This window comes from Leguminivora glycinivorella, chromosome 2, assembly GCF_023078275.1.
Source record: "Leguminivora glycinivorella isolate SPB_JAAS2020 chromosome 2, LegGlyc_1.1, whole genome shotgun sequence".
In the NCBI taxonomy this organism is placed as follows: Eukaryota; Metazoa; Arthropoda; class Insecta; order Lepidoptera; family Tortricidae; genus Leguminivora; species Leguminivora glycinivorella.
In genome coordinates, this window is record NC_062972.1 from 17185160 (window position 1) to 17198173 (window position 13014).

Genomic DNA, 13014 nt, shown 5'->3' on the forward strand with positions numbered 1-13014 from the left:
TCCTACAGTGGGCTAAGGTTCCAATTGGTTGACTGTACACTCTTGGCAACAGTTGGGTTGAACTGAAGTAAATGTAAATGACGAATGCTTAACAACTGAAATATTCAATCGCTGCAACAATCCTTGTATATTCAAAGATCTATATAGGTATGATAGGTTAACTAGTATACATTTTAAATCCATCATTACTGTTTTAATTTCAGTACGAGTTCTCCACAAAGTTATCGAGTGGAAGCGACTCAAGAGTCAAACTTGTCACGGCACCTGACATTCCCAATCTCAGGGTTAGCCACTGGAAAGCAATATGAAGTGTTTGTTAATGCTCATACCGTGGCAGGCGAAGGAGCGGCCAGCAACAGGGTGCATGCGGAACTTTCGTCAAAAGGTAAGTAAATCATCGTCATATCAGAGCTTTGTCGCCGACTACTGAGTCTATGCTCAGACATCTTTTCTTGTAGGAATGCCTTTAGTTCCAATTTTGGTGTCCGTCAGGATGGCGTGGCGTGAGAGATGTCTGAATCGTCACAACATTTGCACCAAATAACTGTACCTAAACTGTACTAAACTGTACCTATAGCGAAGAAAACTATACCTCAAGCAATCACGCATTAAATAGATAGTTACATAGACACGTCATTCTGACGTCAGGTTGGCGCGCATAGCCGTGTATCGCCCCAACGTGTGGGAACTATGTTCTGGATCATATATCAATAAACTGTACCTAAACTGTACTTCATAAAACTGCCAATAATAATATTTAAATCACACGTGATATCGGTCAAATCAACAACAAAAAATTTTACTGCTCATTTGTATGTTTTGCCTATCAACAGGCGCTTGTTTTCTCGTTATACATGTAATTAATAAATGCACATAAATTATTCGTTACTTCTGCCTTAGTGCGTTTTACATTATCCGATCCGATATCGGGTGTCGGAAGGATTTTAATAGAAAAAATCCAAGATGGCGCCTGTAATTTATGGGATAGCGGTCCGACATCCGATATCGGATCGGATAATGTGAAAACGCACTAAGGCAGAATAAATACCCCAAGAGCTATCCGGTCTTGCTACTACTGGGAAAATAACTTAATTCTATAACAGTACTTTTTATGTCACCAAAAATTAAGTTTGGTAATTTGGTATAGTTTTTTTAGTTAAGCACAAAGTATAATATAATAAAAAAAAGTTTATTTTAATTCACTAAAAATCAGGCGAAAACGGTATCAGGACTTTAGTTTTAAATTCGACTACTTTAATTTATGACCTTTATAAAACATTAAGAAACCACCTATTTTTGTGAATGATACTTCGTAGTAGTAAAAAGCGGAGTAATTAAATTAGTTATGACACAAGCAATAAAAGGACAAGTGAAGTTATGGTTGTTTTGTATCTACATTATGTGTTGAAACACTATTTCTACTGAAACCACCCTAAAAACAAAACGGAAGTTCAATATTTTACTAGCTCGGAATAACATTCAGGGCAAAAATTATATCAGCAAAAAAGTTGGAACAGACTTTTCGTTAAGATCAAAATAAAGAAGAATAAAAAATAATCCACCTTTAAATGCACGCCAAGAAGCGCTAAAACCTGTACTGAAAGAAGTATTTTCATATTTTTCATTTACCTACAAACTCTACTATTGACGATGTCATTTTCTGCATTATTTCAAAAGTTAGTTATTCATTCGTATTTTCATTACATCGCGGTATAATAATATATTTCGCCACCTTTACTATCGCTTAAATAGCTCAGTTATAGTAGCGTAAGACGATGGGCGCGCTCCTGACCTGACGTCGTGGGTTCGATCCTCGGCAGTGGAAATCTTTTTTTCTTGTTATTATTTTTTTATCTTTTATACCCTTTTCAATCCTCTCTTTTTAAATATTGATTTTTTTGTATTAGATTTACAACCCATTTCATTGAAATTTTGTTAGACACATGTAATGCAATAAGTTTAAAAATTGTCTTTCAGTATTAGTATTGATTGAAGGTAACCTAAGGTTCAACATCGTTCTTACTAACCGCAATACTCTGTCTTAGCTAACCATCGCTAGACGTTATGCCCTTGTAACAAGGATTACAAATGTACAGTGACAGTTGTCCGATATGACTCATAGATTTATATATTATTAAGCTAGATTGAGTTGTTAGGCCAAAAAGTGTGTCCACATGAGAGGGTAAAGTTGGGGCTGGTGTCCCTCTAGCACTTATTGCCACTGTCAAAATTATTTGAATGACGTCATCACTGTCATTATTTGGGGATACCAGTCAATATTCAAAGTTACCAAATCTACTAATACCGAATTAAAGTTTTTTTTTAATTGCGAGAATCTTTGGTTTTATGGCTTCATAATGATTACTTACCAATTCGTTACAAGGTATTAATATCCTTGCCTCGATATAATACAAAAATAATTTAAGAAGTTAACTTAGTTATCATACGGGTAAAAATACTACTACTATAGTAATCTCTTTAACACTGGTCACACGTGCGAGAGGGACACCAGCCCCAACTTTGACCCTCACATGTGGACACACTTTTACTAGTCTGATAAGAACGCCTTTTTGCACCGGTGATAAAGTTCAATTTAGTATGGCAAAAAAAGTATGAGCTCAGTCCCTATTGAAAGTCCATGGTATGACTCAATGAAAAATTGGCTAAATAGTAATCAGAAAACAAGCAAAAAGGGTAGAATATATTTCTATAAGTTATTTCTTTGGATTACATTACAAAATGAACATTATACATTATAATACTCGTTGTAATTGTATAGATTTAAATAAATAATGTTAGTCGTTCAAATTAATGACCGTCAAGGAACAAAAACTATTGAGTCGCTATGAGACCGTTTTCACATTATCCGATCCGATAACGGATGTCGAAAGGATATCAATAGAAGAATCCAAGATTCCGCCTGTAATCTATGGGATATCGGTCCGACATCCGATATCGGATCGGATAATGTGAAAACGCACTTAGGTCTACTTTTTACACTTTTTAAAACCAAGATTAATTAGAGTCAGTTGTATGGTCGGTATGTAGTGTAAATAAAAAGTCGAAAAGTCGTAGGTCCTTTCTATACTTTTTGCTATGTATTTTATATTTCACATTAAATCTCCTTTTGAAAATAAATTTTAAAGAATATCCCGACGACCGACGACCGGTCTGGCGCAGTCGGTAGTGACCCTGCCTGCTACGCCGCGGTCCCGGGTTCGAATCCCGGTAAGGGCATTTATTTGTGTGATGAGCACAGTTATTTGTTCCTGAGTCATGGATGTTTTCTATGTATATAAGTATTTATATATTATATATATCGTTGTCTGAGTACCTACAATACAAGCCTTCTTGAGCTTACCGTGGGCCTCAGTCAATCTGTGTAAGAATGTCCTATAATATTTATTTATTTATTATTTATTTATCCCACTATCAGATCAGAGCCACTGGTATTTAATTTAAAACAAATGCCTATAATAAATAAATCCGATTAACCTTTGGGTTGTCTGCTGTCGAATTTAATTATTTTCATAGAAAATATTTTAATTTGTATCCTTCCAGCTCGAGATTCTTGGAAGCCCTGTAAATTTTTCTTTGTGACAACAAGATATTTCAGAACAAGATATTTAAGATATCTCAGGAAATTTACACACTTTTATTGTAATAAACGGAGTACAAGTGACCAAGATAAAGATGATACAGTAGCTAGGTTATTTTTAAAGTTTATGTAATGAAGAAGTAAAATTGCGGCCTTTTTTAGGTATTTCTATTTATGGAACAAATTGGAAATATCTAATACCTACATACTTATTATATATTGGTAGCGGCTCCATTCATTCAATACTCGTTCGCAATTCATTTTGACATATAAGTCATTTGAGCATATTATGACAAAAGGTATTTTGATAAAGAGTTTTAGTGTGTCGCAGTTCCATTTGCAATTTTGATACTTAGGTTTTTATACACTAAGTTGGTTATGGCATGAACGATTTTTTCCCTAAGCAGATAAGAAGTTAACGTTATTAGCATCAACAAGAATGTTATAAATGCAATTTAGACCCAGATTTTTAAAATATTTTTGTTATGAATTGTGCGTCCTTGTATTTAACGTAATTGCAGTAGCTTGTACTCATCGACTTATAATATAAATAAAAAATTAAAAAAATTAATTTAAAAAGCTGTAATATCTACGTATGCGACGACTGAGATTTGAACTCGTGACCTGGGTGGCTAGCCGAATGGCACAATCGCTCACGAAACGCTCACGAAACGAAGCGCTAGTAGATATCTATCTCTATCGCGCTTGCGTATTGGCGCGACAGAGCCAGCGGCGTATCGCTTTCGTTTGGCGTCGGAGAAATGCCATTCGGCTACGGGGCCTGTGGCTTGTAAGTCTAACGATAATCGCCGGGGCTATACCTGGCCGTGACATATGGGTCGAAATTAGACTTTGCATAGCTTTCGCGTGTTTGTAACAAGCGTTGCTTCAACGATTCTGAAGAATGGAAGAATACATTTCACAAGATGACGGAGATCTGTCAAATGGTAGAAGAGAAAAACGTGAGATAGATGTATGTACTGACAAGTATATACTCTTTTCGACGACTGTCAAATCGCATGCCTAAAATAAATATGTATTTTTTTTAATTACTTTGGACTTTATTATCGGTGGGAAACGTCTGTTTTTAATCTACCTAAAATATTACTTATGTAGAAACAGGCATGTAATAAGGAGGAACACTCAAAGGATATGACAGATGGCGCCACCCTATTAGTCCGTGAGACGTGAGAGCGAGAAGCTGAAAATTATCTTTTTTTCTCTCTCTCACATATGAATAACAGTGACATGCCTAGATTCTTGCATAGGCGCCACCTGGCGGGGTAAAATGTCAGTGTGCCTCCTCATTTACGTTAACGTGTAATAGAAGAACAGAATAAAAAAGCATGCGACACGGCTCATCACCTACTCTCGGCCCAGCTCCATGGTTTGCCATATGGATTCCTAAATGTAAGACACTAAGGTCCAAACCAAACCACGCAAAAATTGTAAATTTATTATTAAATTAAAGTATTAAATAAAGGTCAAACTTATTGGGTGGATTATCATGCTGTTAATATGAAAATGAAAATGAAAATGAAAATGAAATATTTATTTTTCAAGTAGGCATATTACAATGCGCATATGAACGTCAAATAAAGCTACGCCGGCTCTAACCCTACGCCTCAGCCTCGAGAAGATTTCAGTCCCCCCTCAGTTGGGAGGGGGGTATCCACTATGGGACCGGCAAGAAACTCGGCGGGCAACTTCTTTTCAAAACATTACATCTTATAATTAACATGCATTAAATAACAACATACAATTTAACATGCAAAAGTATTCATCAAAGAATATGAACAGACTAGGTACTCTATGGAAATCAATTTCAATAAATTATATTATTGCTTAATAATACGTCGTTCTTCTTCAGAGAAAACATATCAAATTGTCATAGAAGAAAAAGATAATATGAATCTCAATATCATTAAATATGTAATTTACCTACACAACATAAAATATAAAATATTTGATGTGCTTTCTTATCTGAACTGTGTCCTCTATACATAATACAATTATTTTAATTGCTATTCGTTTTTTGTAGTTTCTGGTTCGGGCCATGCATGTTTGTCTGTCAAATAGTCCTCGACTCTGTAATAAGCCTTTAACATCAATGATTTTTTTAAGTAGTTCTTAAGAGCTGGGAGGGGTAATCTCAAAGCAGTGTCAGGTAACTTATTATAAAAATGAATGCATTGCCCAACAAATGACTTCTGTACTTTACGGACACGAAACTTCTTTATGGCAAGCTTATTTTTGTTTCTAGTGTTATAATTATGGATATCAGAATTCTTAGTGAAACAGTCTAAATTCTTAACAACATAAATTATACTATCATAAATGTATTGGGAAGCTACAGTTAAGATATTAATTTCTTTGAAGAGTTCTCTTACTGATTCACGTGTTCCTAAGTTGTAAATAGAACGAATGGCTCTCTTTTGTAATACAAAGATAGTCTGTATGTCAGCTGCTTTGCCCCAAACCAGAATACCGTATGACATTACACTGTGAAAATAACTATGATACACTAGGCGAGCTGTCTCAACATTAGTCAGTTGCCTGATTCTCCTAACGGCGTATGCGGCTGAACTTAATTTGCTTGCTAGTTTCCTTATATGAGGACTCCATTGTAGATTTTTGTCCAATGTTAAGCCAAGGAACAGTGTTGTATCTACCATCTCTAAGCATTCATCATTCAAAAGTATTTTTGTATCGATTGGTTTAACATTCGGCAGAGAGAATCGAATACATTTGGTTTTCTTAGAATTAAGAAGTAAATTGTTGACAGTAAACCACTGCAGTACATCAGCTAACGTGCTATTAATTACATTGTAATCCGTAGATTTTCGGTCAACATTAAAAAGCAGTGATGTATCATCAGCAAAAAGTACTATTTCACAAAAGTTTTTTACTATACATGGCAAATCATTTATATAAACCAAAAACAGGAATGGACCTAAAATTGAGCCTTGTGGCACTCCTAATTGGACAACAGTCCCGCTAGAGCGAGTTTTGTTAACAACTACTGTTTGTGTTCTATTGCTAAGGTAAGAAGACATAAAGTTTAGGGCATTTATAGACAAACCATAGTGTTCTAATTTCAAAATGAGCGTTCCATGATCCACACAATCAAAGGCTTTTGAAAGATCACAAAATATGCCAATTGCATCACAAGAATTTTCCCAAAAATTATATATATGTTTAATGAGTACCGAAGCAGCATCGGTCGTGGAACGGCCCCTTGTGAAACCGAACTGTTTGCTTGTAAGTAATCTATGTCTGTTGAAGTGTCCCAGTAGATATTGTGAAATAGGGACAATAAAAGTCAACCTCGTACTATTATCTGTTTCGAATTTGCCCGGTCAAATATTTAAATTTTTTTATTTCCATATAAATATGTTGGTGGTTTTTATATGTTAAATATCTGAAAAATTATGTGCTATTCATTTCTGCTTAAAAATATCTGTTATTATATTAGCTCTAGAGCACGTTAGACAAAATTCAAAAATTCTATATCAATAAAAATAGTCTTATTTCCCGTCATATGTTTAGGTGGCTTCGGGTTGTAAACCTTAAAACTGTTTTTTTTTCTACATGTTTCCACTATTAAATTACTGTGAGGTATTTTGCTGAAAGAAAACGCTTATTTTCTGGGTGTAGTTTTTTTTTTTATATCTTCCATTCCAAACTATTGGTGGATTCGAAAATATAGGTTTTTTAAATTGCGATTAAACGCTGTATATGAAATAAAACTACTGTTATAGAATTATTTTCAAAAATATCGTACCGGTCTTAGGCTAGAAGTAATGAATTATTTATGTGCATTTATTACATGTATTACGAGAAAACAAGCGCCTGTTGCAAATTGGTAGGCAAAACATACAAATGAGCAATAGAATTTTTTGTTGTTGATTTGACCGATATCACATGTGATTTAAATATTATTATTGGCAGTTTTATGAAGTACAGTTTAGGTACAGTTTATTGATATATGATCCAGAACATAGTTCCCACACGGTGGGGCGATACACGGCTATGCGCGCCAACCTGACGTCAGAATAGCGTGTCTATGAAACTATCTATTTAATGCGTGATTGCTTGAGGTACAGTTTTCTTCGCTATAGGTACAGTTTAGTACAGTTTAGGTACAGTTATTTGGTGCAAATGTAGTGACGATTCAGACATCTCTCACGCCATCCTGACGGACACCAATTTTGAGCTAGTCTCATCCAAAAATGACCACTTGATCAGCAATCTTTTGAACGTCGTCTACCCACAGAGTCATGGAAGCAACATATTCATGGAATAGACATGTGATTATTGACTATCTGTAGCAACTAAATTAATTGAATGTTATGGTCGCTTCATCCATTTTTTGTTTCAGTTGTTGCTGGAGTTGCATCTCTCGGAGGTCCAATATCGGTGGGCGTGGGCAGCTCGCTGCTGCTGGTGTGCCAGTGTGTGGGCGTGCCGCCGCCGCGCACCGTGTGGTACCACAAGCATAACATCATCACGCACCACCCGCGCTTCACCAGGAACCATGACGACAGTCTGCTCATAAACAGTAAGAATTGTTCAAAAACATGTAAACAAAATAAGTAGGTACGGTATGTAAATAAGTACCTAAGTACCTACACTGATTCTAACGGGCCGACCATGAAATTGGTGTAAGATGACAGCGGCGAGGCGTGGTGCAAAGCAAAGGTCCCATTGCTTTGTCTCTTTAAACCAATTATGATCGTAGTTCCCAACATCGCTCGCGGCCAAGCTGTAGCGTAGCATAAGCATTTTAATTCGTGGATAGTATTATTGATTCACGAAAGCTGGCACGAATGGAATGAACGTTTTTTTTATTGTGTCAGTGACGTCTGGATCGGTATACAGTCGTAACTGTCAAGAGCCTCTATTTTATTAATTAATCTGTGACACACATCAATATTTTCATTCACTGATTTGTTCCATTCGTGCCAACTCTTGTAAATTTACCTGGATATCAATTAACATATTTTTTTCATATTACAGACATAGACCAGTCCCTAAGCGGCAACTACACGTGCCTGGCGAAGAACCTGTACGGTTCAGACTCCGTGTCGTATGTCGTGTCCGTTTTGCCGACGCCGGAACCGCCAGCAGTCCGTGCCGAGCCTCACAAACACGCGCTGCGTCTGATGTGGGATGCACCAAGAACTGCTGGCAGAGCTCAGAAAATAAGTAAGATAAAACAAGTGCTTTAGTCAATTCTCTATTTTTTTTGGTAGCCTATTTTAGTGTCTCACTGCTGGGCAGAAACCTCTCCTTGAATCTTTCACTCGACCCTGTATTTGGTGAGTTCCTACCTACTGTTTCGAATAGAATGCGGACAAGTGTTTCCGACTTTCATTTTTGGTTTTTTGACCCTGGAGTTCCATGCGTTCTGGCGTCCAGACCCTTTAGCACAACTTGCCTTGTCGCGCGAGAATCCATACATCAAGTGCGACTTCAAGTATGACAAGGAAAGTTGTGCTAGAGGGTCTGGTGTTCCCTGGGTCCCACAGACCTACTGACATTCATAGTGAATTAATACTTACTTAATGTTGCTATTGCACAGCTTACAACCTATCTTGGAAAGAAGCAAACGGGTCCTGGCAAGACGCGTGGTCAGAGAAGGGAACCATCATCCAGGGCGCCCAGGAGTACACCCTGCAGGGCCTGAAGTGTGGTTCGAAGTATTCGCTGCGGATGACCGCGGCCAATAGCGTGGGCGCCAGTCAGCCGGCTTACATCGATGCCACTACTTTAGGAGGAGGTAAGAAAATTTAAGGTGTATTATGTCGAATCTGTTTTCTATTGTTGTATGTATTCTGATATCATACCTATTAGAGCAATTCCCGTTAAGTTTGTACCTACAAACCATTAATTTGTACATTTGGACAGTACATTTGTATGAAACCTTCCTTTTTTGTTACCAGATTTCTATACATTTTCGGTAACAAAAAAGGAAAGTTTCATACAATCAACCTAGGAAATTTTGGGAAACCTAGTAGATCTTGATCAGCATCATGGACTCTATCAGCCTACCAATTTTATCCAAATCGTAGACGTGATCCAAATGTACAAATAAATGGTTTGTAGGTGTTAATATCACCCGAAACATAAGCTTATTTAAGTCACTGAATGGTTTGGCCTGAAATTAGAGCCGTAAGAGAGAATTATGATTGCTAGTTTATTGCACTTTTAGCTCCACCTAGGGGCCACGTGTAGGGTAGCGGTGGGTAATTGCTATGGACGTGTTGCAATCACTTCTTTGACGAGATTTATCTTAATAATTTATAGTGTAGTCGTATTTACTGACTTATTTCTGCTTTTCAGTGCCTGTTGCTCCAACCAGCACTGAATGGTTTTGGAGTAATTCCTCCCATATTTTTATCCAGCTAAGTGGCTGGGACGACAATGGTTGTGAAATCATTAAATGGGAGGTGGAATATAGAGAATTTACGAGTAAAATTTGGAAGAAGGCCGAGAACCGACTTGTAAGTTCTACTTGATTTATTGACCAACGTATAGACCGTGTCTAGACACTGTCTACATTTTTTAGGGTTCCGTAGTCAACTAGGAACCCTTATAGTTTCGCCATGTCTGTCTGTCCGTCCGTCCGTCCGTCCGTCCGTCCCTCCATCCGTCCGTCCGCGGATAATCTCAGTAACCGTTAGCACTAGAAAGCTGAAATTTGGTACCAATATGTATATCAATCACGCCAACAAAGTGCAAAAATAAAAAGTGGAAAAAAATGTTTCGTTAGGGCACCCCCCCTACATGTAAAGTGGGGGCTGATATTTTTTTCATTCCAACCCCAACGTGTGATATATCGTTGGATAGGTATTAAAAAATGAATAAGGGTTTACTAATATCTTTTTTGATAATATTAATAGTTTCGGAAATAATCGCTCCTAAAGGAAAAAAAGTGCGTCCCCCCTCTAACTTTTGAACCATATGTTTAAAAAATATGAAAAAAATCACAAAAGTAGAACTTTATGAATACTTTCTAGGAAAATTGTTTTGAACTTTTTAGGTCAAGAGTTTTTGAGAAAAATACGGAAAACTACGGAACCCTACACTGAGCGTGGCCCGACACGCTCTTGGCCGGTTTTTTGTTTTTAGTGAAACTACCAGTGAATCATGCAAAACTCTTATTGTAAGATCTATTTTCTTAAATTTTCAATTTTTTTAATGTTTCAGCCATCACTTGATCAAGTTTGGAGTCACTATGCCGCTACTTCAGTGTTGAATCAGCCAAACTCTTTTGTGATGGCGGATCTGAGCCCAGCCCAGTGGTACCAGATCAAAATCACTGCTGAAAACTCCGCCGGTGCAACAACTTCTGTGTTTTCGTTTGCTACCACTACTTTATTAGGAGGTAATTTCTCTCTGTCTACATTTAGTACACCTACTTACAAGGTTAAATTTATTTTTCTCCACTACCTAGGTTGTCTGGAAGAGATCGCTCTTTAGCGATAAGACCGCCTCTTGTTTTACCTCTTAAGTTGTTGTTTATACTTACTATGTATGTTGTTTCCTGTATTGAGGTGTGCAATAAAGAGTATTTGTATTGTATTGTATAATTTATACAATGCACCAATGTACAGTCACCATATGTGAGCGTGTTTAGTAAAACGTGCCTCTTTGTCGATTGCCATAAAGCCGCTGTGTCAGTTTATTCATATAAAGATACAAGCAAATCTCGACTTTATGGTTAGCGACAAAGTGGAAAGTTTTACTAACCACACACTGTTTTTTTGAAATACAAAATTTGAAGATAATTGAGCTGCACTGATATGTGTAAGTCGCTAAGCGGAGATGTTACTTAAATAATACCTCCATAATAAGTATTTACTCGTATAAATATATTGCGTTAAATATATTGCATTACAGTAAATGTAGATTTATTATTTGTTTAGACATATTGGAAACAATAATGTACATTATGTAATTATTTCAGAAAGCATAGGGCCGCCAACGGATCTCCTGGACCTCAACATGTTGGTCATAATCTGTAGCTGTATTTTATTAACAATTTGTACGTTTACCTGCATCTACATATTAGTCAAAAGGCACAAGTAAGTTGCACATACACCGCCAAAGTTTTCTCTGTAATATGTTTAGTGTTTACTTTCAATATTAACTTTTCCTTTTTTTGCAGCCATCAGCGAATGACCGAGTACCGAAACTCGTTGACGGCTGAGTGCAAGTCTGAGCGCAGCAACGTGACAGTGAATACGCCACAGAGCGTCCCCACTGAAATGAACAACAGGGTTTACAGTACTCCAGTACATTTGACTGCTGATAGCAAACACGGTATGTTGCTATTGTTGCTTCTCAATAGTTATCATTTAAACTGCCTGTAGTTAGTGTTTGCCAAAGATAATCAAGTAAGCAAGCTGACCTATAGCTCGCATTAATATAAGAGGAGTACACTCAAACCCAATGCCCAGGCTCGGAGTCAATAGGCTACTAGACTCATATCGAATTTGGCACAATAAATGATTGTCTTCTGTAGTAATTGACATAAAAAACCAGTATTTATAGATTTTGGGTATTAAAAGTGTATGATGACTACGTGTTTTCGATTAAAAATGTGTGTATTTTTTTATTTTGGCTACCGAAAACCCTGTTAGCGATGTAGTGACGTCATCGAATTCGAACTTACTTCATGTCAAAACAATCACTGACATAATGAACTTTATGCCTTATACTTAAAAGTTAGCAAATGTTGTTTTCGAATATAATAACCTGATGCACAGATAATCTATAGATTAACATGGCTGTGTTGTTTTCGACTGATTACGTAAAAGTATACTTGAAAAATATTTTTTGCTGGTTTTAGGTCATAATAAAATAAGGTAATACATATTTTATATAGGTTAATTGAACAGTACTTAATCATAATAAGACAGACTTTAAAATAGGATTAAGTAGCCTATAGAGTAATATGATTCGAGTCCTAAATCCCAACGGAGGGAAAAGAATTAAAAGAAAACTCATGCAGTGAGACCTGTGGTTGCACAACGAAAGATGAAAACATAAATTAATATTGATATTCAATAAAATCAAAACAAAAATGGCTTATCTGTAACTTTGTGTTGTTCTAGAACTGTACGAAATAAGCCCGTACGCGCAGTTCGCGATCGGCTTCAGAACCTTCGGGCACGTGGACAACCAAGAAGTGCCAAGCAGAGTGCACCTGCCGAGCAACAGCAAATCGCGATATGACAGTGGTGAGTAGGTAGTTCATCAATTTCATCATCCCTATGTGGTGATAACGACCGGTCTGGCTCAGTCGGTAGTGACCCTGCCTGCTAAGCCGCGGTCCTGGGTTCGAATCCCGGTAAGGGCATTTATTTGTGCAATGAGCACAGATATTTGTTCGTTAGTTATGGATGTTT

General features: G+C 36.9%; 1 protein-coding gene across 1 annotated transcript in view; it reads left to right on the top strand.

Annotated features, from left to right (window-relative positions):
- Nucleotides 1-13014, top strand: part of LOC125235192 (Down syndrome cell adhesion molecule-like protein Dscam2) — a 169285-nt gene that overhangs the window by 153868 nt on the left and 2403 nt on the right. Inside the window, exons 26-34 of the mRNA XM_048141667.1 lie at nucleotides 204-385; nucleotides 7980-8159; nucleotides 8618-8806; nucleotides 9183-9380; nucleotides 9944-10104; nucleotides 10811-10988; nucleotides 11571-11688; nucleotides 11772-11926; nucleotides 12721-12846. Coding sequence (XP_047997624.1) covers nucleotides 204-385; nucleotides 7980-8159; nucleotides 8618-8806; nucleotides 9183-9380; nucleotides 9944-10104; nucleotides 10811-10988; nucleotides 11571-11688; nucleotides 11772-11926; nucleotides 12721-12846 — 1487 coding nt within the window. The remainder of the gene's footprint in view (nucleotides 1-203; nucleotides 386-7979; nucleotides 8160-8617; nucleotides 8807-9182; nucleotides 9381-9943; nucleotides 10105-10810; nucleotides 10989-11570; nucleotides 11689-11771; nucleotides 11927-12720; nucleotides 12847-13014) is intronic.